This window comes from Pomacea canaliculata, linkage group LG3 (assembly GCF_003073045.1).
Source record: "Pomacea canaliculata isolate SZHN2017 linkage group LG3, ASM307304v1, whole genome shotgun sequence".
In the NCBI taxonomy this organism is placed as follows: domain Eukaryota; kingdom Metazoa; phylum Mollusca; class Gastropoda; order Architaenioglossa; family Ampullariidae; genus Pomacea; species Pomacea canaliculata.
The window spans coordinates 4,405,291-4,432,914 of NC_037592.1; the positions used below are offsets into that span (position 1 = coordinate 4,405,291).

Sequence of the window (27,624 nt, forward strand, 5' to 3'; positions counted from 1 at the left end):
ATGAGGTGGAGCGGACCGCATTATGCGAAGGCTTTGTATGACTTCCAAGCTCAAACATCAACAGAGCTTTCTCTGCAGGCTGGTGATGTTGTTCTGGTCACTGACAATGTTGATGCAGACTGGCTGTTAGGAGAAACCCTTTATGGATCTTCTGGCACATTTCCAGCAAATTATGTGGACGAGATTTCCCTGCCACATGTCCGCATGGACCAGAGACTAGTTTGTTGCATTGGTGGATTTCCTGGCAGAACGAAGTGGAGATTTGGATCTTGCCAAAGGTATGTCAAGAATTTTAACCAACCAACAACAACAAACAAACAAAAATTGGTACTATGTACTGCCATGGTGGTAGTTCTTTTTCTAAGCTACAGTACATTGTAATGAAATTAGTTATTTCATAAAGTTTGCAGTGCGTAATCTACATTGTGGTTTTTTCAGATGCTGTATTATTTATCACACCTGTATCAATGAAGCTGCTGTTTCTATATTTCACATCAGGAAGTAAAACTATTCTAAGATTTTGCTTAGCTATGCAGGAGAAAATATGAGTCTCAGCGAAATAGACTGACAAATTATGTTTTCTGACATATTTTGAACCTTGGAAGATGGATAAATCTTGACAGTAAAATAAAAAGGAGGAACTAGTTATTAATTCTTGTTTGTGTATTACAATAATATAACAACAGTTATTTTACTTAATGTAGCTAATATTTAATGTTCCTAATATTTACGATAAATTTCATAACCATTTTTCTGTTGATTTGTTCTTATGTTTATGTGTTTCTGCCCTATGCTTGCCATTTTTTTTTCAAATGATGTAATTATCATCTGCAGCAGTTTCATTTGTTTAATACTTCAATGTGAGTCAAAATCTGGAGGCCTTTTTATTTTTATCATAATGTATTCATAATGTCACACTGGGATTTCCTGCTTTTTTTGGGGGGTGGGGGGGGGAGCAAAATGTCACAAATGATGTTGGTTTTTTTAGGGGGTAAGGTTGTTTTCTTTCAGTTTTTTAATGAACTGGGGAGATTTCGTGCCCTCAAAACCTTTTTCAGAAAACACACTAGAATACAAATTATTACAAAAATGAATTAGCTCTGTTTTATCTGAATATCCTTCATTTACTTATAGCTATGTTTTATATTTTAAAATACCCATCTTGTAGAAACATTTCTTCTATGTGCCATTGTTTTACATCTTAGCAGGTTGGAGAACAAAATCTATTTTACTATATCTTGGTTGTGTAAATTTTGGATATCCTTCTCAAATTTTGTATAATGATGTTCATGCAATTCCAGCATACTATAATATAGTATAATAATACAGTGTACAGTTTTCTTACAATTCTTACTTTAGGGGACATCATACTGGGTCTGGAACCAGTGGATGATAACTGGTGGAAAGGCAAAAATGGGCCACTGCGTGGAATCTTTCCACTTTCCTGTGTCCATGAACTGATTATTCCAACTGAAGGGCCCCGTGCTCGTTCCTCCAGTTTACAGTCAAAGTCGTCAACTCTGAAGGTTTGTGGGCCTGTAGAACCAACATAGTCTGAGGGAGTGTAAGGTGGGGGAAAAAAAATTCCTTGCAGTTAAGACAGTGTGATCCTTGGTACATGAGACATGGCAGAAAGTATAGATCATCTTTTATTGAATCTTAGAACTTCAGCAACAACAGCAGAAAGACCTTTTCTTGGAAAAATACTTCCCATCATGCCCTAATTACAAGCTTCTGATGGTAAAATAATGTATTCCTTACAATCTTTAGATATTAGATTTCCATTCTTTGTCAGAAATAAGATTTTTCTATTACCGTTACTGATTGTGTCATTTCTGCCCAGCTGCTATGTCATATTCTCACTCCTTGTTTAGTTTCTTTTCTTCTCTTATCAGGCTCGATCTGATAGTCTTGCCAAGGAAACACTTTTTGCCCGTGCACTGGTAGATGTGGTTCCACAACTTGAGGATGAGCTTGGTTTTCAGACAGGAGACCTTATCACTGTAAAGGAGGTCATGAGTGAAGACTGGTTCTATGGGGAATGCCATAACAAAGTGGGGCTGGTTTCTACTATCTGTGTGGAGTTTCTGGATGATTTAGGGAATACATCTGACCTTGCACTAGACCAGGCATCCTCAGGCACGGGTACACAGCTGCTGGATGCTGGTCGTCAAGTTGTCATCTCAAATGAAGTTTCCGTATCTGATGGAGTTGATGGAGTCTTGTCCATTCATGATAAAAATATTTCACAGGAAAGATGTTTACAGAGGGAAGTTAACAAGGAAGTTGCTTGTCAGAACAAAAATCACTTGGCTCAAAATGTGTCATACACAAGTGAAAATACACGTTCACATGATGCTGAGATTACACCTTATGCAAGAACAGTCTACCCTTTTCAGGCAGAGCTACCTAGTGAAATTTCTTTTAGTGAAAATGAAATTGTTACACTTATCCAACATGTAAATGAAGACTGGATTGAAGGTGAGCTGGATGGGAAAATAGGACTATTTCCTGCTGGCTTTGTGGAGATTATCGTTGATTGTCCGTATGCATATGACAAGTCAACTGGTAGCCTTCGCCATGAAATCAAAACCACCCTTTCTTTCTCTGAGAACAGTTCTGAGAACAAAATTTGCAATGACACAGTTGCAAACAGCATATCCCTACCTGAAGGTAGAGTGAAAGGTGATTTGGACTTAAACAGAGCAGATGTGGTTTCAGGTGCCAGTGTGGTGGGTCAAAATAGAGGAGTTCTTCAATCTTCTGGTAGTCTTCCCTCATCCTCTGAGTTTTCAAGTACTTGCAAAGAAAGGAGGAATACTCTTGTAAGTAGCATCACAAGAATTACTGCTGAGTCCATTTTTGCTCTGGTCTTGCATGACTTTACTGGTCAGGTAGAGGGAGACTTGACGATTAAAGAGGGAGAAACTGTTGAAGTTTTACATATCATTGATGATCATTGGCTGGAAGCAAGAAATGAATGTGGAGACTGTGGACTTGTTCCTAAAAATCATGTGGAGATTATTAGTGGTGGTCCAGGTTTTTCTAGTGTTAGCAGCAAAGAACAAGTCAGGGTAGAGTCAAGTCCCTCCTCAGAAGATAGAAGTTTCCATGCAGATATTCATAGACAAGCCTTAGATAGTACAGTTAGGGAAGATGCTAACCAGGAGATAGACAAGACCCAAGTGCTAGCTGATTTACCACCACAATGCAAAGGCTTGTCTGCCCAGAATGAAAGTGAAGATGAATCCCATGTGCAATCACTGATTCGTGCCCCAACCACCACCATTCAAGGTACCTCAACCATTTCAGTATTTTGCCAGTCTGTCTCAGGTTTAACTGATTTACAGGAAAAGGAATCAGCACCACCAGCTTCAAGTAAGCCCATCCTAAAACCACAGATTCCCACAAAGCCCAAAGTTCAGCCCAAACCCAAACTTTCTCCTAAGCCTGCAGTAAAACCCAAACCTGCACTGGCACCAAAGCCAATTGTTGGGATGCAAAATCGAGCTATGGAAGTGGTGCATGAAACAAATGACACCGAAATAGAAACTAATCTCTCACTAAACATCAGTGCCAAAATGTCTTTTAACAACCTTGCTCAAGGAGAAATTAGAGAATCAGAAGGAGAAAGGTCAGAGTCAAAGGATTGTGCTGAGAAAAATATGCAGTTGAATGGTAGTTCTGATTCCTCCTCGCTGGCGGGGTATGACATCAACAAAATCTTCTCATTGACTGTCTCTGGAGACAGTCATACTGCAGGCAATGGAGAAAGAATTCTAATTCACAAGGAGAACATTGCTAATAAAGGTGAATCCCTTTCATCCTCAACTGGCAATTTAGATAGATACACTGCAAGTAAACCACTTGAAAGTCTTTACCCTAGAACTCGTCTTAGCTTAAACCTTTCGGAATCCCAGCCTTCAGTGTTGCATGGATCAGAGATAAAGAGAAGTAGCAGTGACAATAGACTTTCTGATCCATCTTTGAATCCTACTGCCAACCTTCAAATGTCTCCCTCTTTTCCCATTCCTCTGCAAGCTGCTACTACAAAATTTCCACCAGGGGCTGACAAAGAGGTGTCAGGAAGCTCTTTTGTGAATCAGGGATATGAGTGTGAAGGTGAGGGAAGGTTGATCGGTTTAGAGGCTGAGAACAGTCGCCCACTGCCACCTGCCCGCCCAGTTCCTTTACCTCCTCCTTCAGTTGTGATCAGTTCTGAGAGTGTTATCTCAAGGGACACGAGTACATTAAGTGACTTACAAAGAAGATTGAAGAGGCCACCACCAAGACCATCTGGCCCAAGAGTTGCAGCAGTTCCCTCAAAAATACCGTTACAACCTGTTAAAGTAGGAGCAGGCATGAAGCCAGTTCCACACAGACCAGCTCCACAGGCACCTGTTTTATCAGTTACTCCTTCGTCCTGCATCTTCTAGCGTGGGTGTTCCCCCTAGACCTTCGGGGAAGAATATCCTCATAACACCTCCACCCAAGCGACCTCCACCTCTTGCACCTGGAGCCAAGTCCCCATCTGATTTGATGCGCTTCAGCCCTGAGCCCTCCTCAGGTAAGTAACAGCAACTACTTTCAGAAATGTTGAATAATGCAAATCTCTACATTTTAGGATCTAAAAATAAGCACAACTGGCTATAAATGATTAGATTGATTGATAATAACAAATAACAGTTTTAATCACTTTTGTAACAGAGATTTAAAAAAATATATATACCCTGTGAGACACACACATATAGCAAGATTGAGGTGCAGAGTGGAGCTACTCCTAAAACTTTGACGCTTTCCCTAGGTCTCCTTTCTAAAATTCAAGTATCACAAGCACCCTTCTAAAATCTGCATGTCCTGTTGTAAAATTCAGGGATCATATGTCTCTATCTCCTCATAAAAAGGTTATCTCTGCAATGTATAACATTTAAATCTTTGCATCTGATTCCCAGTAAAAGGATTGAAACCAATGCCAGTTTTATACTTTAAAGATCTTTTTTTAATGCTTGTTTAATGTCATATAATTTGTCTAAAACATCCTGTTTTTCTGATTAGTAGATCATGCAAGATACGTGCTTACTGCACTACACTATGCAAGGACTTGAATCGAGTAGAATATGTAAACTTACCTTCATGACCTTAACGTCTTTCCTATTATATCCTGCATCGGTATTACTAAAAGGATACGCAAAGGAAACCCCCTTCCATTTGGGGAGAGAGGATTTGTGATAATAAGTTTTGACATATCCCTTTCTAGTGCAGGGACTAAACACCTTGCTTAACAAGATCACTTCCCTGTTCTAAATTTATATTGAGGACAAATGTACTTGTAGTACAGTGGTGTAATATGCTATAGGTAAAGTGTTTCACATTTTTATGGATGACTAGATTTCCTGACATGTTTGCTACTAATCTTTCACCCTTAGATGATGAGAGCAATGCAGAAGTTGTAGCAGATTTGAAGAAAAGGATAAATGAAAATGATGTGGACATTAAGGTAGGCATGATCTTTTGTTTTGAAACCTACCTAGTGGAATTGATGTTATTTTGAAATCCACCCAGAGGTTTATCAACTAGGAAATGCTAAACATTGTCTTGGGCCTGTGCAGAATGTCATAAGCAATAAAATTTAGGTATAAACCAAGGTAGTTGAGATATATTCTTTCATTACATCTTAAAAACAAATCTGATGAGACTAGTGAAATAAGTATGCATAAACTTGTTTCTTTTCTTGTCTCTTTGGTGAGAAGAAAAGCAGTGGGCCAGAACAATTTGTTTCTTTAATTTTTTCACCCTAACAGCAATTACCTTTTGTTAAATAATGGAGAATAAGTATGGAGTATCCAGGTATAATTACTATAAGATGTTCATAAATGTGCTTGGAAAAGCTGCCCATTTCACCTTGTCATCAATTTTCCAGTAGAAAGGAAGCATGGGAAATGACAGTTCTTTCAGTTTCAGAAGAGATTTAGAGAATAACAACAAGTAGGCTATACATCATTATTTCCTATAGAATATACTCCATTATGAAACCAAGAGACACATGATACGCATTTAAGATGCCCTCATAATCCACACTGTGACCACGACTCTAACTGTAACTACTGATAGGACACATTCAGAGTCCTCTGGCTATCTGCCCATCTCCAAACACTATACTGATTCTCATGGCTACCTCCTTTCAACAGCAGTGACACTGTCATGGTACTTCCCATGGTATCCCTACTCTTAATAACAGCTTTGCAGCTGTGGCAAGAGTAACAAGGACAGACCATGAATCTTAAAAATGTAGCCACGGTTTTTGCACTCAAAAGTTTTGAAAAGAAAAATGAAAAACAGTTTTTCGGGTCTTGAAAAGTCTGGACAAAATTGAAACGATCTCATTTCAGTATGAATATTTTTTCAGTTTAGAAAAAAGATAATCCATCGTCAGGACAACAAATGTTTTAAAAGGTACAAAGTATCTGTCATGCAAAATGAAGAGTCTCCTGAACCTGCATATATGTTATTTTAATATAAACTTATAATGGGAGACAGCGACATACACCAGCTCATGATAAGGACCCTTGTGTAGATGCTGTATATATTCCAAGAAAAGATGTCGAAATACGAGTTATTTTTAGATCGTATTACTTCGAGTTAATATAAAGTGTAGTACATGTACTTCAAAACGGTTTAAAGTACCCCTGTCCTGCTAAGTCCACATGATATTCATTTGCAAGCCCCGAGGACGGATGCTAGGAGCAACGATCGTGCATTACAGAAGTGGAAGTTTGATAGCGCGTGCATCAGTTTTATCCACACATTGTGTCTACAGACAAAACAGTGACAGCATACATGGTTTAACGATCAGGTGGATGCGCCAAAACACCTGTCACCCAGTATTCCTGCTTCCCCATCCTCTACTCCCCGGCACACCCATCCAGACCCATCTGTCATCATTCTAGTAGCGGCCCTCTCTGTGGAGGAGCGAAAGTGTAGTAGGTAGAGGATGTATATGACCGTATCACCTCAAAAGCACCTGGCGCCATGTGGCGAGAGAGAGAGCACGCACCGCATGTCGCTTCCGGTTACGTTGATGCACGCTCACGAAAGCGGAGCGACCGCCACAGGTACGTGATGTGCGCAGTCACGTTTCTGAACTGCCCTGTCACGCTGGAAACGGATGAACTGGCGAAGCTAGTCTTCGCGCTTTTCCTTTTTGGATCCTAGAGGTAGTTGTGAGGCGTACCAGTAGGTCGGTGACTAAGGAAGACCAAGGTCTTCTGGTGGGCCTCGGGTCGTACAGAGAATGTGCATCCCTTGACAGCTGCAGGAGCACAGGCCAGTCTGTTCCAAGAAAGAATCTTGTGAAACGCGGCTATGTTCATCATTTTTAAAAGTGTTCACCTTTGAACGGAAGTGCAACGATGAAGGGATTCACAGAAGATGGGAACTTTCCGTTTTTACTGTGCTTTCCTTGTTTAAGATTTGGTAAGAATTCAGTGATAGCCTCTGGGTGTGGTCTTCTTCTGTGCATGCTTTAACTGGCATGAACAATATTGAAACATTCATTTATTAAATACTGTTCTGATGTTTGAAATAAGGCTTCAAGTAAACTTTCACATTTTTTTAAGTTACAGAGATTTTGAATTTTTTCAGTTGCATTTGGGATATATATTATAAATTTATGAACAGTAATGAATAACAGAATGAATGTTTCAACCGAATATATACTTTTGTAACCTATTTTAATCTGCATCAGCATGATAAAGCTTGAAGCCAAGGCATTGAGGTCCACAGGAATTCTAGATATTTTTTATTTCTTCACAAGAAGAGTGGGATTAGAAGAGAGGAAATTGTGACCTCGATGATAGAACACTGATAATTATGGGAAGCAGGAAGCTTTTCATTGGATGTAATAGCCAGCTGTTGTCATGTAGATCTTATCATTGGGAGAACGATTTATGTTGATGGCTCTGAGTCATAATGTAGGCAGCATATAGTTTATGTTGTGCCTAGTCTAACTACCAGTATAGCTGCCATCCTGTGTGTTGACGTTAGTGAATATGTATGAATTTGTGTGTGTGTTTGTGATGAAAGAGATTTACAATTATTTTACACCCTTCTCCTGTCAGTTGTATTCCATAAATATATAGCCTGGTGATGTCAAGGGAGGAAAACCTAGCCACATGCAAGCGTTTTTTTTTTATTATTGCTATTTTTATAAAGCCTCCCCCCATTGAAAGTGCTGTGTTGATCACCACCTGTGGAACATCTACATGCCTTGATTTCAAGTTTATGTAGCTGTATTACTCAAGCAGTGTGCACAATGCCATATTAAGGTGATTGAAAAAAAATTTTGGGTACCAACCAAGTTAAGGGGAGTTGAGCAGATTGAACAGAGTGGGGTGTATCATGGAACCATATAACCTTAACCTGATCATACCAGATATGTATTTAAATTAGGCCCTACAGATAAGGCTCATGGCATTGCATGCAGCAAGAGTAATACATTTATTCCTTTATCTTTTTCTTCCTGCTTCTCTGTCAATGCACACTTATATGCATCCTTAATCACTACATCACAAAAAACTGTGTCTTTTAAATTTGTCTTGTGATGGCTTTTGCTAGACAATTGCATATATTGACCATTAAATTTTATATTAAAATAGTTTGGCCTTATCAGAGTGGAACATTTGGTTGACCTTATGTAAGATTAAAATTTTAAAAAATTTTATGTTGAGATTGATCCTACCAACTATAGCTCTCAGGAATGGTTAATTATTAATCATAGAGACTTGAAACATTCCTATCCATCTAAGCCCAATGAAAAGAACAGCAAGGTATGATCTAAATAAATACTACAAATTAAGCATCAAGAAAAAGTAGGACCAAAAGAGAGAGGGAACAAGTAGGTCATCTTGATTTCAATGAAAGAAGTCAAAAATAGACATAGGACTGTACATGGATAGTTTTGTGTTGTCAAGGCAGTAGCCAGTAGGATAGGTCCGTGGGACCATTTGTAATGAGGTGTATTTCTGGAGAGATCTGACCTCATTCTGTGGATAGTGATGTTTGTAGGTTTCTATCTCGAGAACATTGAGCTCTGCTCTGTTAAATTAGACTTGTAACTGTAAGCAGCTTCACATCACACAGAAACATGTGTAAATCATGTAAAAGATTTCACATCAAGAAAATTTGCCTGGGTAGTCTGAAAACGTAAAGAATTTGGTAGAGTTTAAAAGTCATATGTCTCCTAGTTGAAAATATTTTGTGATAAATTGGGCATGAAAGGTGATCTTCTGTGATATTCAACATCAGCGGTATAAAACAAGGCATAAAGGTCTTGACATGTTTTATAGGTTGTCATGCACTTTTTTGGGAATCCATAATACTGTCAGCTGTGTTATTGGGAGAGGAGGACTACAACCCCCAACAATGTAAACTGTGGATCTCCCTTTGCTTTATTACAGACAAAAAGTCTAACTCTTGAGAATTTAATTATGGCCATAACTTTTCTCAATCTTGATGCAAAGTTTCTAGAAATGCTAAGTGGAAAGGTTTTAGGTATCTCTTTTGCAATTCTAACCTTCGCATAAATGTCTCACATTGTTTCTTTGTCTTTTTGATTTGATGTTGAAAACTAACTCTTTATAGTCTTAAGGTTTTTTTTTAATATGCCCTACTAAAACTGGGAAACAACGGAAACTCAGTGTTGCAAAAATCTAATGCCCACCAATTCAGTTTTCTCATTTGTGTCATTTTTCCTTAACACCGAATATAGTACATTCACCTAGGAAGAGGAAATTTCAGTTTCCTTTTTGTATTAAGAAGAATGTCTTGTTATAAAATTTTAAAAAAAAATGGGTTTCTTTCTATAGTTGATTAAACATTAGAGTTGGTGAATCATCATTTCGATATCTATTTCTTTAAAATCTGATTTGCAGAGTTTACTGTTCTTGAATTTATAACAGTTTCTGGGTTGTCTTTTAATTTTAACATGTTTAGATGATTGGGGTTTTATGGCCAAACATCAACTTCAACAAAAAGAAAAAACTATTCTGTTCATGTTGTAAGTGTGCAGCAATAAAATAAGGTTCACTGACTTCTGAGGAATAAATATCAGAGGTTAATCGTGATTATTGTAGGGTGGTTATATGGAGCCATCAAAATAGTTTTTAAGACACATTTTTCTGTTATAAAAAAGGACACTTGTTCACAATTTGACACAGCTGAAAGGTAAAGTAAGCTCTGTTTTCTCCACTCTCTTGCTTCATTTCTTCTCAAAAGAAATATGAACAAGAACAGCTGGAGCTTGAGGCAAAATTGTCTGAAGTGGATACAGGCAAGAATGATGAAATTCACAGCAGTTTGGAGTTTGTTAAGGAGACCCTAAAGGGTCTCAGAGAAGAAGAAAAGCGGCTGAAAGGTCAGTGGTACTTCTTTTACTGGTGGTGGTCTTTTAAAAATGGTTCTTGGGGTCTTCATCCATTTTCCTATTTTTGCTCACTCAGGTATAATCTTCTTAGTTTTTAAGGTGCCATTTTTCCACAGGCTAAATTAAAAAAAAAATCATAATTTAGATAAAGAGCCATATTATTATAATATAGATAATTACATGTAAGAATGAAACTTTTGTTTAATTTCTTAAACTTTGGGGTTTTTTTCTTAGAAAAATATTTCTTTTTTGAAATACTTCAGTTTAATTTTAAGTATGTGTATATATTTATATAAAGATTGTTTTAAAAGTTGTTGAAGAAAATTTATCATTGTTTCATGCAAGGCTACTGTTAAAAATTATAGTCTGCCACTTTAACAATGTATATATAATACTGCTTTCATCATTTACATATTTTGTAATCTGAACTATTGATATAAAGAGCATCAGAAATTAAGATTTTCAAGAAAGTAGTCAGTGAAAAGTATTGGCATGGTAGGGTGTTTAAAGATGAGAAACTTGTATAAATAAATTGTTGGCCTGTATCTGATTAAATAAATTTAGTTAATGGTTTCTAAAAGTATCTTTGTTAATAAATTGTTAAGTAATATTTTTGTTTGTATACTGTCATATATTATCACCAACTGAAGGCTTTATATAACATACTGATTTAAGTGAAGTCAGATCAATTTTAAGAATTTTTCTATTGTTATTGGTGGTCGAATAATTACACAGTTCACATGATGCTGTACTGACAGTCTTGATCTTTACATAGAGAGTAAGTGCTTTTTTAAAAGTTGACTCAATTTAAGAATGGCATGGTATATCTTATTCCATTCATATAATGTGGTTTTTCCAAATTCTGTAAAACAACATTTTTCTTTTTTTCAGATGTTGCACTTTTTTTTCATTAAAAATTTTAAGCTGATTTTTGTGACACATAAAGAAAGACTTAAATGACTGAGACCTGCTGTTTCACTTCATGGAGTAGTTAATGTGGTATAGGGTTCTTTATTTTCAGGAAATCTTTTCCATGTTAGTCCACTTGAAGAAAGGCTGGAGAAAGCCAGATTACTGGCTCAGCAGAGAAAAGAAGAGGAGCGTCTTAGATCCCTGGAGGACAAAAAGCAACAGGAAGAGCAGCGAGCCAAACGCAAGGAAACACGGAAAAGTGTTCTTGATGAACTAATTGAGACCGAAAAAAGTTACCTCTTTTGTCTTCAGCTTTGCATAACCACTTTCTATGACTCATCATCAAGCATGAAGGTTGGTTTTATCCTTTTTTGCTTTTTGGTTTGGTTTTTTTTAAGTGGGGAAAGGGAGTAGCTGTTTAGCATAATGAATTATTCACCACATTCACCTGCTTTCTCATTTTAAAAGTGTACTTTTTCACTTGCTTCAGGTGCCAGAAAGTGTGGACCTGGAATTTCTTTTTGGCAACATGGAAGAGATAGCTGACGTCTCTCAAAGGCTCTTTACTCAGCTGGAGTCTGCTGTAATTGGCAAGGAATTTGAAGAGCAGGTTGTGGGTGAGTGACTTTTTTTGTTGTTGTTGTTTTCTGCATCACTCTCCATTTGGATTCTTTGGAATGCTCGATGAAAACAGCTACATATCCAAATTTGTTTTAAAACCCTCTGCAGATTGAACTGAAAAACAGTCTGTAGTCATTGAGTAATCTATCAGTAGATGATTGACTTTATATTGAACTCACCAAGTTAGGGACAATGAGCTAAGTCTTGAGTGTTGACTAAATGCAAAGGCAGATTTGGAACTTTATTTATGTTTTCAGGAACTGCATTTGTGGACCTGGCAGAAGATATGAAAAACACATATGCCCCATACTGTAGAAACCATGATGATGTATTAATGGTCATGGAGAAGGTATAAATTGTTTTCATTATTATTTTTATTAGTTTTATTCTGTATATTTTGTACATGTTCCTTGCAGAAAAAACCAGCATGAGATTTAGTCACGTAAACGTGTATATGTATGATTACTGGTGCATACTTTAGCTCTGTGTGTGCTTCTCCATGCATAAAGGATGTTCACATTCTTAAAGGTATGTACAATCTGCTTGTCATTTTGTTAAAAACAAGATTTTGCGAGAAAACCACAAGATATTAATTTTTAAGTGGCTGCAGTTTGTGTATAGTCATTCTCTAATGTCTTTATCCTGCCAGCACAAGGATAATCCTGAAGTGTGTGAGTACTTCGCAGCAAAGGTGGAGGAAATGAGGCAGAAAACTAACATTTTTGATGTCGAGGCAATGCTAATAAAGCCAGTGCAACGCATTCTCAAGTACCCACTTCTCCTAAATGAGCTGCAAAAGGTAAAAAAATACATTCAAAAAAGTAAGTACTTGAGAACATAGATTTGGTGAAAGTTTGAAGTCTTAAAGGTTAAGGGATGATGATTATTACAATATGTCTCTTTATACAAGTATATTTTAAGTTTCTCAGTCTTTTTCAGAGAGTGTAATAGCTCTACAAAAGAGCCTGTAGCCCGATGTTTTTTTTTTTGTTTTGTTTTTTTTGTGTGTGGTTGTTAAGATTCTGTTTGGTTTGTACAACAGAAATATTGTTTTTCATTACCCTGTCAAACAGCTTTTACTCAAAGTAATTGCTGATAAGAAGCAAAAGAAGACTTTTGGTAGTAGCTGATATATTTAAATTACTTTTTCCCCCAGTGTACAGAAGAGGACCATCCAGACAAGACAGCTATCCGGAGGGCCATAGAAGCAATGACAAATGTAGCCACTTCAATCAATGAGTATAAACGCAGAAAAGATTTGGGTAAGTTTTATTGTCACAACCACACAGTCTGATGTAAGCTTTTTCACATCGCAGACAAAACTTGATAACCGGATTTTGTCATAGTTTTCTTGCCTGGTGTAATACACAGATTATATATTAAAAAACAAGAAAACAGATCTAGTTTTAGTTTCAAATCAAAATTAACTGCCAGTAGAGGTTCATATATACTCACGGCACTTGTCCCAGTACTGAGCATAAACTCTTCATGACACAGGACTCCTGTGACAGGAGTATCATTTAAAAGTTCATAAAAACACAATGATTCTTCTAAGATAATTCAGGTTGATTATCACTCCTCTCTTTGATACCAAACGACAGTATGCTCTCAGTTGCACACTTTACAAGAACAGCTTTTGCTGTTGTGCCATCGTGTGAGGTGCATTTTAGTTGATTGTTATGGAATGCTTTGCTAGCATCATGTGTTGCACCAAACAGTTTTAGTTGCAAGAAGATGCATTATTAAAAAGCTAAGAAGAAATGACCAAACCAGGCAAAAGTATAATTTGTCTGTGGTATATGCAGTATATATATATATTCAGTTAGTAACGATTGTCAGCAGTGTGTGCAGTATATAAATTGTTAATATTTGTGGTATGTGTGCAGTGTACAAGTATAAAAAAGAGACAGATGAAACATTCACCATGAAGATTGCCAAGTTGAACCTACACTCCATAAAGAAAAAGTCAACAAGGATGCGAGGAAGATTGAGTACCAATTTAGGCATAGCACTTCAGGTATAGCATTTTAACAAATGCAAGAATATGTGTTGAATGGCTTTGAGTAAAATTCAAAGGTGCTGTTGATTTCACAAGAAACAAAAACTGCAAGGTAGGGTATTTTATTTTCCACCATTTTTATGGCCACAAAATACTTTTGATGGTTTCAGGAGTCATTTTGTGGGCCATAGTTAATCAGCCCAGCACTGAATTACAAGTGTTGCCATTAGAAGGGAAGAGTGGGAGCATTATTCCATGTAATATATGCATATATAAAGCATATACTTGTAAACCTAAATAAGAAAGGTTATTGACCTTCATGTAGGTTAGTGATGAGTTTCTAGCCAGGGTTAGGGTTAGGGTTAGGGTTAACCCTAACTCTAGCAACATAATGTTCGATGAATCAAAACTAAAAATATCATCTAAGAAAGAAATTATTGTAAGAAGATTCCAACAAGAAATTGTGTTTTACATTTCCACTTAATAATGAGGATTTGTATAGCACATTACCAAACAGGCCCATTCTTAGGCCCTGCAGGGCCCCAGGCATGGGCATATGCAGGACCCTCGATGCCACGATCGCCCCAGTTTTAACCAAAAGTGCGGAACCCCTTATGACCTTTAAAAGCCCGAGGCCCTAGGCAGATGCCTTGTCTGTCTGCCCCTAAGCATGGCCCTGTTTCCAAAGATTTGGTTTATGTACATAATATGTAAACTGAATCATTTTATGAGAGTGAACACTGAGTAGTTAGTATGGTATCCAATGTGCAGTTCAGTTTGTAGGGTTTATTAGTGATTCTTGTCTGTTTTCTTTCAACAGCTCAGGGACGAACAGTTCGAAAAAGAAGATAATCGCTTTAGAAATGCAGAAAAAGCTGTAAAGGCCCTACTAAGAAGTGTAATGATTTATTTGGAGCGAATGAGGGTAAGAAATACTATGTGGGAAAGTGATTTTCATGTTTATTTTAGGTGTGTTTTTCTGTTCATGTGGACACTTAATTATAAGATTTTGACTTATCATTCTCCTATTGAAAAGCCAGGTTTGTTTTCCCTTGTAGAGAGCCAGACTATGATGTTGAAACAAAGTGGATCCCACTGATTTGCAACTTCTTTTTTTTTTGTTTCTCCAGGAAGTTTTTATCTGCCAAGACAACTTTGCAGAAGGCATTCTTTGTTACTATGGTGATGCAGTTTGTGAAGAGATCACACGCTACATGAAAGTTCATCAAGCAATGAAGGCACATCGTAAAATTTTGGTCAGTTAACATCAGTTTATCAAGTCTGTTATTCATTATTTATTATTCTGTTGGTGTTCTTGGTTTTTTTCATCTCAAACACCTAAATGGCAAAAATCTTCACCACTAGATGATGATGATACATTTTGACCAACCTAGTCACTGGCATAGATGAAAGAATGGATCAAAAATAGTAACTGAGGTCCAACATGTCAGATCTGCTTCTGAGAGCTGTCATGCCATATAGTGCTTGTCTACTTTGTTTCCACTCACAACCTTTTGCCGCACGAAGAATAGGTGCAGTTAATACAATTAGTAAACATCAAATTTTAAAGTATTGATGAGCAGTCAGTTCTCCCTCATTGTCACTTAGATCATCTTTAACCTTTAAAGACCTACCCATTTAGTGACAGATATCACACTCAAAAGGCTCCTTTCAAATCGTTTATTAATGCCTCAAGCTTTGAAATTATAAGCAAAAACATGAATCTTAGGAAATTATTTTCTCACCTGTTCTAATCTCCTTTGGGCTTAACGCCATATGTGATGTCAATACCAGTGACATCATGGCTGAATTTGGAAAGCTCAAGTGCAGATATGGAAACATTGTATTGTCCTTGAATACACAGGAAAACAGTGATGGAATAAGTGTTCATATGTTCCCAACGGATTCATTGTTACTGTAGATGTGACCAGCGACCCAATATGTTGTTAGTGATGTGCACACAATGATGAGGAATATCTGCAGTTGTGTTCCCAAAAATATACCTGTACTTTTCCAATTTGTTTTTAATTTTGTGCAGGCGAAAATCTCTTTTTCTTACTGTTATTTACACCAACAACCATTTTAGCAACTGTGTCCACTGTAATGCAAATTAATCCCACCTTCTGGCCATTTATATTGCTTACCCAGGCACAGCGTGGATGCCACTGGCTCTGACATTGCATGTCATTCAAGCATATAGGAGCAAGATTTTGCATGACTTCCTGACTATAAGGGGCAAATCGCCAACTTTGGAAATTAGATAATAAACTGCTGTGTTTCAGGCACTGAAATTTACAGAATATATTTATCCTATCTTTATCTACCAGGATCTGTTTATAAGTTAGGTCTTTAGAAGTTAAAGCAATGAACTAGAGGCATACAGAGAATACAGATAGCACTAGGTATCCAGTAGCTGCAGCCCAAGGATTTTATTTTAATGCTGCTTGGCTACTCGAGTGTAACATCATATTGGCTTTTTTTTTTCTTCTCTGAAGCTTGATACCATTGAGGAGCTTGTGATTATACCACTCAATAAACTTGTGGCCTTGTTGGATGGTCCCAACAAAATTATCCAGAAACGTTTTGACAAACTTCTTGACTACAATAATTTGATTGGGCGTGGGAAGGAGGACAAGGTAACATTTTTTCATATTTTCTAAAGAACTGAGGCAAAATATTAAAAATTGTAATTTGAAAAGAATTTTATGTTGGTTTTTTTTTGTGTGTGTGTTAGATGTGTGCTAAGTGCTAACTTCCACTTGCCAGTGTCCATAGCTGATGCAGTAAATCAAAGCAGAGAAAGTGTTTCTGGACTCTTGAGGCGGCCCAGAAATTCTAATGTAGATGGAACAATTCAGCTAGCTTTGTGAAATAACTAGCATTTTCAAATACATTCACTAAAGAACAGTTCTTTCTTCTATTACAGATGATGTTTATTTAAAGTAATAAAATGTGTCATTTTCTAATGTTGAGTGTCTAAATTTTTGGGCAGAGCAACCAAATATTATTATTTTGAATATGAATATGAAATGCGTAAAATACATTTGCTGACTTCAAATAAGTTTGGCACTGTGTAAACAGCATTTCACTTGCTAAATATGCTGAAGGTGTGGAAGTCCTATCAGCCAGATTGGTTGGTATGGCCTGTTCTTGCTACCTCTTGCATAAGCACTGCTCTCTCTTCTTAGCAAGCCAGTAGATACCTATTGTGTAGTAATAATAATAATCATGATTTTATTTGAGAATTTAGCGTAACATTCTTTGGGTCAAGCATTTCAGGAGGCAGAGATTTGTCTGTGCAGGTAGTGCAGGCAGCCAAGAATGATTATGAGGCTATGAATGCTCAGCTGCTGGATGAACTTCCACAACTCTATGAGTTGTCATTGACCTTGATACGCTGTTGCTCTGCTGCATTTGTTCGAGCACAGAGAGATTTTTGGGATCGTGGCCTCAAAGAAAATTGTATTCTGTTAGAGGTAATTTCTTTCATCTATAAATGCATTCGCTGAAATGAAATGATTGTGGTTTTAGTCTTAAAATAACTAAATTTGCAAAGTACTAAACCTGTTAACAGCTGGATGTTGCACTCTCTATAGGTGGCAATTTTTATAGATTACCAAACTGGTAAATGAATGTACTAACCATGATGTAAAAAGATAGATTCGTCTGTTAAATAAGAAGAGAAATACTTAAAGCATACTTTGTTGAAGCATAGAAAATAATTAAGGCTGCAGACATCTTTAGTAATGGAAAGGAAGCAGAGTTTTCTTTGAGCAACAGTCATAATTATTGCAAGAGAGGTTCCTTTAAAATGACAGGGCTATAGAAGGGAAGACTACTTAAAGATATGCAATGATCCAACAAACATTTGTAGATTTCACTCATGCCAATGATTTTTTAAAAATTAATTAGTTTGTTGCATGATGTCTTGGGATTAATTATGCAACAAATCTATGTGCAATTCAGTTTTAACCACATTAATTGGAGGCTGCATGTTTGTGTCACAGCAAAAAGCACGTTCTCAGATGTGTGCATGGTTTTCTTTACATGTGCACACGTTTGTGACACAGCATAAGGCTCATTCTCAGATGTGTGCTTGCTTGTGTAAGTGCAGGACTGCATACATGTGTGTGAATTTACCTAACCTTGGTGATTCTGGCTTTTTATTTGAATATTTTTTCATCCTAGCTCCCATCCATCTTGGGTGCAAGCAAAAATATCATGGAGAGCTTCAACATACAACATGCTGCAGCCTTTGATCATGTGTCCTCTATGAGTTTTATACCACGTGGTTTTAATCCCAGGATAGATCCACTGCGATTTGACCGAAAGGGATCCCTCCGGCCACCAGCTGATGCTGCCAGACCATCATTGGTGAGGTTTTAAATGCAGTCATATAGAAATTTGGGTCTATAGTTTAGGAACTTTTTGGTAGTTTACAAGAAATGTAATTAAAACTGCATGCTCAAGGACTGGATCTGGGTATTGAGACTTGATAGTATGGTTTGGTAGTCAATATCAGTATCACCATCTAGTCCTGTATTGTTTTGGCCAGTTTTTCTTGTTAGGTTTAATAGATTTGGGCCAGTTTATCTTTACTGTTGCTTGTTAGGCATGATAGGTTGCTGGTCTGATTTCTTGGTCTCTAAGGACATTAATGCTTTATTTTCAGCTAGTGTCATCATCATTTGTATTACTTATTCAAACAACCTCAAAAAAGAAAAATTGTACTCCTCTCTTCTTGTGATTTTAGACAGTGCAGTCCAACAGTCAATCAGCCAGCCAGCAGGAGTATCTTCGACAGATGTACGGGGTTGACAGATTGTATCAAGTTTCTCAGACCACACCTGCATCTGATGTTATGGACATGGCTGTTTCACAGGGAACACTTGTAGCAGTTATCAAGGACAAAGACCCCATGGGTGGGAGACAGCGATGGTTTGTAGATGATGGAGGCAAGTGTTATTGATGAGTTCATTGACCATTTCCTATTGAAAGTTTTTCTAACAGACATTATCAAAAGATGCATAAATGCAAATAAATCTCCATCTTATTAAAGGATTCTTTTGTGTCCCATTCCATTTTTCACTTTTGAGAAGTCTTGGCAGAATTAATTTTTGCTATTAAATACACATATTTTCCCTTACATCACTGGCAAACCTAGCGATAGGACCTGCAGTAAACTATCATAAAGAATAAATAGAATAAGTGTCATAAAGCTTTTTGGTAGCTACTTAATGACTCCTAAAAGATCCTGTAAATCTGAGTTTATAACTATCTACTTTTGAACCTTTCTGTTCTTTGTTATGTTATACCTTTTGTTGTATTTTAGCATATTTTTCCCTGTTTATGGCAAGGACAGTCAAATAATAAAAATAATCATGTTCTGCTTATCTTACCACAGTTATAAATAAAATCTTTTTGTCATCTCTTCTTGTTCTTAGAGCTTCAGTCGTGGTTCATGTATGCCAGCGTTACAAAATAAATAAATGTGATAGTAATATAACTGTTCTTATTTCAGTTAACAAAGGTTTTGTCCAGTCATCTATTCTTACCAAAGTAGCCCCATCACTGTCTGGTAGTACCTCTGATCTGACATCTGATGACACCTCAGACACAACATCCATTTACTCAGCTAGCATGGATGATATGGATTCATCCTTCTTTGAAAGCCAGCAACAGTATCCTGAAGTGACAACTATTGAATCAGGAGATGTCCTGCCGTCTTATTATGATGCCCATTTACTGCATGAGGTAAGATATGCTATAGACTGGTAAATCAATGACTTAGAGGCAGCTGATTTTATTTAATGTTTGTTTTGAAGGGTGAGAAGACACAGGTCTGTAATGTCAGTGGCTACTTGCATTCAGATCACAACATGAATTCTGGGTCATGCATGATGAAAGAATAGGATCTTTAATTGATGCATTTACCATGTTTGCCATACATCTGACCATACATCAAACATTATTTTAAATACAGAATATTTACATTCACCTGAAGAAAAGAAGTTTTTCATAAAATTTATATAATCTGAGTGCGTTTATTTTAAGATATTTAATTTACAATTCTGAAAGATGTTGATCACTTTTCTTTAGCACTATCGCTTTATATGTTGTCAAGTTTCAGCAATTAAAAATCAGGCTGGCCTGCTTTTTTATACTCATAAAACTTTTAGTGTAATAGTATACAGTATATGTATAAACTGCTGATCAAATCATAATGAATACTTAAAGAACTACAGGCATGAATGGCCAGGGAAAAAAAGACACATGGGCAGAGGAAACCTGTTATCTCTGTACAAAATCTTTTTGTTTTACTTTTCAGCGTTACTATGCAGAATTCCCTTTTACAGCTCGCAGTGAAAACGAAGCATCCTTAGTCAGTGGCCAAGAGGTGGTTGTGCTAGCTAAACATGACATTACAGGTAACACAGAATGGTGGTTAGTGGATGCTAATGGTCACCAAGGATATGCACCTGCCACATACCTGCGAAAAGTTGTATGAGTGATCAAGTGTCATAAACAATAATGAAGACTGCAAACATTAAAGATTAGTTTGGGTTTGCCACATGCTTCAGTTTATGTACAACAGATTTGACCTTATTGTATGCATGATTTCATATACATGTGATTTTTGTTAAACATATGTACATAGAGGCTTCATCGTACATGCCTAGGTGCAGATACTAATGTGAACTTGTTCATGCTGATGTTTGTTGGGAGATTAGCATGTAAATCTCACAAAAACACAATTATCATATTGATCGTATCGAATACTTTTTTGCTCATGGTTTGCCAGTTACTGACTGTTTCTTAAACTTGTGATACTGTTTATAACTTTCTCTTGTATCTATGCCAGTTAAGATTGTTCATTATCATTCAACTTTTCATAACACATTTATACAAATTTTATTATATAAATGAAGATTTCGCCCTATATGTTACTATATAGATTAAAATTATATTTGGGTCATATATGCCTTTAATGCATCATGCATCAAAATGGTGGGCTGTTCATTTTAATCAGTGAAAGTCATTGTTACTGTGTTGCACCATGAGAACATCCTAGATGTTTTTGCATATTTTTGTTTTCTTATTGGTGTTTGACATGATGGAGAAGTATGAAATTAGTGAATGGCTGAGAGGTATATTTTGCCAAGCTGGCAAATAAGGTTATCTGGAGGTGAGTTTGAAAAAAAAAAATTTTCTGAAATGTTAATTTCAGCTTTGTTTTTGCTACCATCACATCAGAAAAATACCGGCATCCGGGAGTTCAAAACCTAAACTATCTTGCTACGAGAAATAGATTTTATGCTCTTCATTGGGTGTCCTTTAGGAACAAATGTTTGAGCTGTGAATATGTTTCTCCTTTATCCCCTGTGCATACCAGAAATATTGTATGCTATGTGCCTTTTTTAATCATACTTTCTAATGCATCAAACGAAGGTTGCAGTTTTTAGCTGATGTCTTTTTTCTTCATGTTGCATGAATTGTAAATGTCGGTTTCTTTGAGATTTGCCTATATGATGGAATATTTTATCGCTGTTGCTAAAAAATGTCTCTAAGTCCACTCCCACCCCCTCTCCCCACCAACCTTTATCAAAACATACCAACTGGTTGGTGTGATGTCATTTACACTTTTAAACTTAAAACCACCATACCTCTTTTGGGACATGTTTTTCTCGCCACATCTTCTCAACCAGTGGCATTGATTTGGTCTGACTGTATAAATAACAGTGTAATTTCAAAAAGCAGCATGATATATTAATACAGAAAAAAATTAAACAAAACATACAGTGTATAAGGAGTGCCAACACACAGCATTGGAAGTCCTTCTAGGATTCAGTGTTCAAGATCCCATTATTCACCCCTATTAAGAGGACGGCATTAGCATTTATAGCACAGTTTCAGAGCCTATGATAAACTCAGTGCACTAAAATATAGTTTAAAAGACAGCAGTCTACAAGCAGTCTTTGAAGATGTTGACATGATGGTAACAAGGTCAGCAGTTTACAGTATAGTCAGGAGGGGGAAGGGGGATGGGGAAGGGGGAGGTGTCATAACGTTAAATCTAACCATATAACTCATTGTTTAGTCTTGTCATGGCATGCTTTGTTGAAGATGCCAGCTTTGTCTTTGGTGAACTTTGTCACTAGCTTCCGTAGCATATACAGTGAAACTGGACCTATTAACCCCCAAATTATCAGTGTAGCACTAAAACCCAAATGACATCTTTGTCTTTTGTGCAATACCAGTAACTTACAGATCTTGCAATTCTTAGTATTGCTGAGTTTTTTCTGTCTCGCTCATATCTTTTTACTGATGATGTTAAACCAAAAATGATTCATTTTTGATGCTAATGAGTCTTCATATTGAATGACGTGCTGTGTAGCATCAGCTTCCATGAATGTGCTTTAACCTGTTTCAAATGAATTTATCCTTGAAATAGAGACATCTGCCTTGTTTTTAAAATCATCTTGGTGTTTAAATGCACATCTCATCACATAAACGTAAGAACTGTGAGAAAGTTTGTCAGATCTCAGGATCTGGAATGGCACAGTTATATTTTGTTCAGGTTGAACATATAATTAAAACCACATTTAAGTTTCTTAACGGGTTGTATTAATTATTCTGTGTATAGTGCATTATTTTTGCAATAAAGAGCAGTTTGGTCCCAACGGTATTTCACCACCATCCATCCAAACTAAATTTTAGGCAATGGGCAAGGATTAAGACTGTTGATATAAAGAGGGTATATATAACTAGCAGTAACTTTGGGGAAAAATCTGAGAATGCCAGTAGTATGTATTGTATAGAAAGAATTCTGTTAGCAGTAAAACCAGATCACAAGTTTCTCAGAAAGGAAACTATCTTCACTTGGGGAAAGTTTACTGAAAAACTGAAATGTGCATTGTAGACTTCCTCTCTACTTACACATTTATAGTATTGCTGCATTTCAGACTTGCAACTTTTACCGTCTTTTTCTTGTTTGTTGGGATGTAAGAAGTACGTGATTAAAGGCCCCACATTCTGATGTTGAAGTGATTAACCAAAATGGCTAGAGGACTGGCACGTTCAAGCCAGAGACACCCACAGTACTTGTGTGGTGCAGCATACTTTTGACTCAGCTGATACCAGAGGGTTGGGATAGGAAAAGACAGCTAAGGAAAGTAGAAGGGCATTACCCTGGCTCAGAAAGCTGGCCTCAAGATAGGCCCGATCTCTTGACACCTTACTCCCCAAGGACTGAAAAGTTAGGGGACAGCATTTACCTGCTTTTCTTGCTCATGTCAAAAGTTAACCATTAAGAACCAACTATCATGAAGACAAAAATATGAATAAATGGCTTGTATATATATATATAAAAGGTAAACATAATGAGAGTCTGTACGTGAAACTACCTAAAGTAAATGAACAAATTTGCCATTCTACCTTCCATAATGTCTTTCTACCAAAAAATGCAAGAAGATTCTAGTGTACATGATCTTACATCAGCAAGTAATGACTTAGTACTAGAAGTACTTTACATTTTCGACTTCATTAGACTCCTTAGTTAACACTAAGTTACTCAGAATCAGTTTTATGCAAAAATAAATAAATAAATAAAAATAACAACTTCAAGCTTCATTTGGGATAACCTCAGCATTAACCTTGAGTAGATCATTGGGCAGTGTTTTGCTGCTATTGAAGGCTTTCTTTGCATATTTTTTGCAGGGATAAAATCATAACACTAAGAATTTAATCATTCATCCTATGATTTTCCTTGTTCTCTTTGGCTGGCTGTGCTGGTCACAGTAAAAGCTTATGCTTGTTCTGGGTTTGGTGAAGCCCACATTGACTTTACCTTCACCTGTTGAAAGGAAATGGACATATCTTTGTCTTTCTCTTTACCGTAAAATATGCCTTATGCTTTGACTCGATTTTAGACATTGATTTGGATATGTATATAAAGTGCACATTGCTCGTGTTCTATTTTCATTCAGTTTTTTTTTTTTGTTTTTTTTTTTTATAATGCTTCCAAACCTTCCAGAAATATTCACTATGTTTTCTGTGATGCGCATTAGCAGGGTATGTAATTTTGAACTGAATCCCTCATTGCTTGTTTTTTTAGTTGTTGTTTTCATTGTTCAATTACTTGAAGTTGAGACTGACATATAAATAAGATGTGCACTTGTTTTCATATAATTTTGCTTCAGGTTGCTAGTGTAATCATAATGCTGTGCATTTTCACCTCTGCTTTTGACACAGCATAGAAATAGTGCTTCTTAAGGAATAATTTATTATCTTTTTAATAAATAAACATCAACTTTTGATACTAAGGCTAGGTTGTATGCATCAAGCATCTTACTAACGATTGCAAATTAGCCAGAGTTGATTACAAGTAACAGAAAAAGTAGGACAAAACTTGATTAGAAGAGTGTACACCATTCATTACTTTGCTTTGAGTGAGCTGGGTAAACAGACTAAAGCATGACAACTGTATGATTTCATTGTGTGCATTGACAAATTCTTGCATGGAGTAGATAAATCTTTGTACTCCTGGAGGAAGTTTCACAGTTTGAAAAACTCATAACTCATACATATATACACATAACCACACACAGTTTAGGGACCTGAGTGCATCTGCATAGAGAGGCTAAGGCTGTATATATCTTTGCCATTCTTCTGGTTCCCTTTGGTAGTTTGATGAACATTTCTCACATAGCACTTAAAAAGAAAATTTTTTTTCTAAGCTGTTATTATAGCATCAGTATCAAGTGTAGGTAGTGAATCTCTACTGTTAATGTCATGATTGTCGTGCTTTGTGGAGGGAGGGGAATGGTGTTGAAAACAATTTTAAAAAAAGCCTTAGAATAATGAACACTTTGTGTTCTGATGCATAGAGTAACACTGGCAATAATGTATTACTGTTCATCAATGTGATGCGACAAAGATACAAAGGATCAGCAGAGTTGTTAAGCCTTTAGTTTTGACAGGAATGTTTTAAGTGTAAGAATAGGATATTGTAGACTATATTACATCTTTCAGTTGACTGGACTGGTTGCCAGTCCAAGCTCAACTCTATGACAGAGGGACAAAATGAGCTTTCAGCTTGTGACAGAATATCTTTCTGCGTATGCTCTGCCAGCTGTCAATTTGGTTTTTTCATACATTTCTCACATGTCACACATAAGATGAACTACACTGGGTCATGTTGCTTTTCTTTCTCTGGCCCCAAAGCTTTACCTCATCACTTTACAAAGTGATTACCTTTGACGCTTTCAAGGCTGGGCTTTATATCCCCCATCTACCTTTGGAAGTAACTGCAGTAGATGCTGGGTGCCTCCTTTTCATTTCCTCCCACCTATCCCCTATGTTTTTATATTTTGTGATTATTGTGTTTGTCCACTCATGTTCCATGGTGGTCAGGTGGCACAACGGCTAGGGCCTGTACATTGAAGGTTGGCTATCCTGAGTTCAGCTCTTGTCTCGGCCACACTGTTCTTTTTCTGCATGTGGCATCTGTTTACAGGGTTGGCTGCCTTGCCGTGATATAGCCTTAGTTGCTGGTTTGATGTAAAACACCAATTCCTCCTACCAGCATCACTCACATTCCTCTTTCATTAAAGTAAATTCAACTCACTGCCAATCAGGGAAATGTGCTGTAAATGAGCTTTTATTATTTATGTTATTCTATCATTTGTGGTTAAAAACTGAAGCTATGTATTTTTTTTTTTTAGTCCTTTCTAGTTTTAAGTTGTATGTTCACACTTTGGTTTGTTCCTAGCATCCTGAGATTGGCAGCAGTTGAAATGCTTTGTTGCTGTATCACATATGCAGGCAGGCATAACATCAATGTATATGGTCTCTCCCACACCCCACCCTTGCACACACATATTCATGTGCTTCTCAGACTTTTATTATTAAACTGTGATACAAATTCCTCTATAACTGAATCATGGCTGAACTTGTTGGGTGAATTGGTTTACATTAAAAAGTGTGGCATTAAATTTTAGCCTGTAAATGAATGACTCAATAGTTAAAGCTGGGCTTAATAGTTTGCAAACCTATCTCCATTTTCTGCTGGTATACAACATTGCTAATTGCAGGCTTGCTAAGGTGGCAGGAACAAAAATGACATTTATGTGAATGTTGATTTAAATGCCTTAATCAAATACATCCAGAATTTTTTTTCAGTTTCTGCAAAACTATTTTAGGGCTGGTGTCCATTTTTAAAAAAAATTTCATGGTAAAACTTTATGGTCTTGTGGCAGATATTTCCTTTTGATAACCCTTTTTTTTTTTTTGTTAAAAAAAATTGATTGCATATACAACCTGATTTTGAACAATCAAACTTTTATGGGAAGGGTTACTGCAGTTGGTTTTTCCATAGCACAGTTACCCCTACCAGATCAGATATTTCAAGTCAACCACAAAGTACCTATCTATAGTCTTATATGCATGTCTTCTTTCAATTCTCTTAGAAAATGTATTGAATTACAGATGTGATGACTTTTCAGTTTATTTTCTTTATAAAAGGGAAATAGTATTGAAGAATAGAATATTTAAACTACACAAGATATTTTTGGTTTGTGGGCGTGGGTGGAGAAAACACCAAAAATTGAACTGTAAAGTTTGAGACAAATATTTTGAAATTGGTTATATCTAAAAACAGCAGTTCAGTAGTTCATGTTTGTTGTAAATGCATGATATTCATGTTTCATGACCACTAAACAAATGCTGAGTTATGTATATTTTTTTTACTTGCCTTCTAGTGTTTACTTTAGTAATATAACTGCACTTTTATTTGCCTTACACTTTTCTCCTTCTCTTGTTATGCATAAAAACAAAAAAATACTTTCAATATTTCTTAGCTTAGCTGTACTGACCAAAAAACAACTGAAGATGTCAGATATATGTACCTGACATTATATTTATCACTGTGTACACATTTGTCAACTGTGAACTTTGCTTGTATCCCAGTTTCAAAATCAAATGGTGGTTAATCAAATCATTACTCTGCTGATTACTTAGTGTAATAATGGTTTTACAAACCATTGTTTATCATACTTAGCAGCAGGCCTAACAGTATTAATATATTTAGCTTGGTAAAGTTTAATTTCAAAATTTCAAGTTGGCAACCTGGAGACAAGACAGCATACATACAAAACTGTAAAAGCTTCGGCCTCTTATGGTTCAAGTTTAATCCTTTTTTTTAATATTTCATTAATGCAGAAAAAACATTAACCTTAACATAAGGTGATTTATGCTAAAGCTTTGATGTTTTCATTGTACTAGCAGTAGCCATATAAGATTTTGAGTTTATGGAAAATATTGTATTTTTCCATTTTGTTGATGACATTATAGCATTTACAATGTTCATAATATAAAAAAAAAAATGAAGTAATGGTGGGTTCTAACATAAACCATGTGAAGTGATTTATTATTTATTTGGTTGTGCATTTATTTTGCAAGGACTTGCTCAGGTTGCTAACCCTATTCCAACAAGCACTTTTAAGATGTACACAAAGCTATCCTTCAGCATATTGGACTATTATGACAAGTTGAAAGTCAACAGAACAGGTAAAGGTAAAGGTAAAGGTCGTCCCATAACCTTTAAAGGTCGTTTGGGGAGTGAGGTGTTAGAGACCCCACTTTTCTCGGGGCCAGCTTTTTACATGAGGGTGGT

The 27,624-nt window shown here is 36.5% G+C and overlaps 2 protein-coding genes across 3 annotated transcripts in view; both read left to right on the forward strand.

The window, feature by feature from the left end:
* On the forward strand, positions 1–4,462 carry LOC112558700 (SH3 domain-containing kinase-binding protein 1-like). The gene is made up of 4 exons (XM_025229299.1): positions 1–278; positions 439–443; positions 1,360–1,526; positions 1,896–4,462. Exons 1-4 carry the CDS (start codon positions 1–3, stop codon positions 4,434–4,436), a joined length of 2,991 nt encoding a protein of 996 aa, XP_025085084.1. The 3' UTR covers positions 4,437–4,462.
* Positions 4,436–27,624, forward strand: part of LOC112559977 (dynamin-binding protein-like) — a 23,781-nt gene continuing 592 nt past the window's right edge. The window contains exons 1-17 of one of the 2 annotated variants that reach the window (XM_025231506.1): positions 4,436–4,567; positions 5,427–5,497; positions 10,273–10,411; positions 11,442–11,686; positions 11,823–11,949; positions 12,211–12,302; positions 12,603–12,752; positions 13,110–13,215; positions 13,840–13,970; positions 14,773–14,877; positions 15,083–15,208; positions 16,448–16,588; positions 17,255–17,428; positions 18,141–18,326; positions 18,706–18,907; positions 19,474–19,706; positions 20,281–27,518. In XM_025231506.1, the coding sequence (XP_025087291.1) occupies positions 4,540–4,567; positions 5,427–5,497; positions 10,273–10,411; positions 11,442–11,686; positions 11,823–11,949; positions 12,211–12,302; positions 12,603–12,752; positions 13,110–13,215; positions 13,840–13,970; positions 14,773–14,877; positions 15,083–15,208; positions 16,448–16,588; positions 17,255–17,428; positions 18,141–18,326; positions 18,706–18,907; positions 19,474–19,706; positions 20,281–20,460 (2,436 nt within the window). In that variant the 5' untranslated portion in view covers positions 4,436–4,539 and the 3' untranslated portion in view covers positions 20,461–27,518. Of the gene's footprint in view, positions 4,568–5,426; positions 5,498–5,551; positions 7,474–10,272; positions 10,412–11,441; positions 11,687–11,822; positions 11,950–12,210; positions 12,303–12,602; positions 12,753–13,109; positions 13,216–13,839; positions 13,971–14,772; positions 14,878–15,082; positions 15,209–16,447; positions 16,589–17,254; positions 17,429–18,140; positions 18,327–18,705; positions 18,908–19,473; positions 19,707–20,280; positions 27,519–27,624 lie in introns of those variants that run through there. The other variant, XM_025231507.1, reaches the window with a different exon arrangement.

Bases quoted from the DNA above. Each gene is read 5' to 3' on its own strand.
- LOC112558700 (XM_025229299.1), top strand. From the start codon at position 1: ATGAGGTGGAGCGGACCGCATTATGCGAAGGCTTTGTATGACTTCCAA. The intron at 1,527-1,895 runs GTTTGTGGGCCT...TTCTCTTATCAG, and splicing joins CAAAGTCGTCAACTCTGAAG to GCTCGATCTGATAGTCTTGC.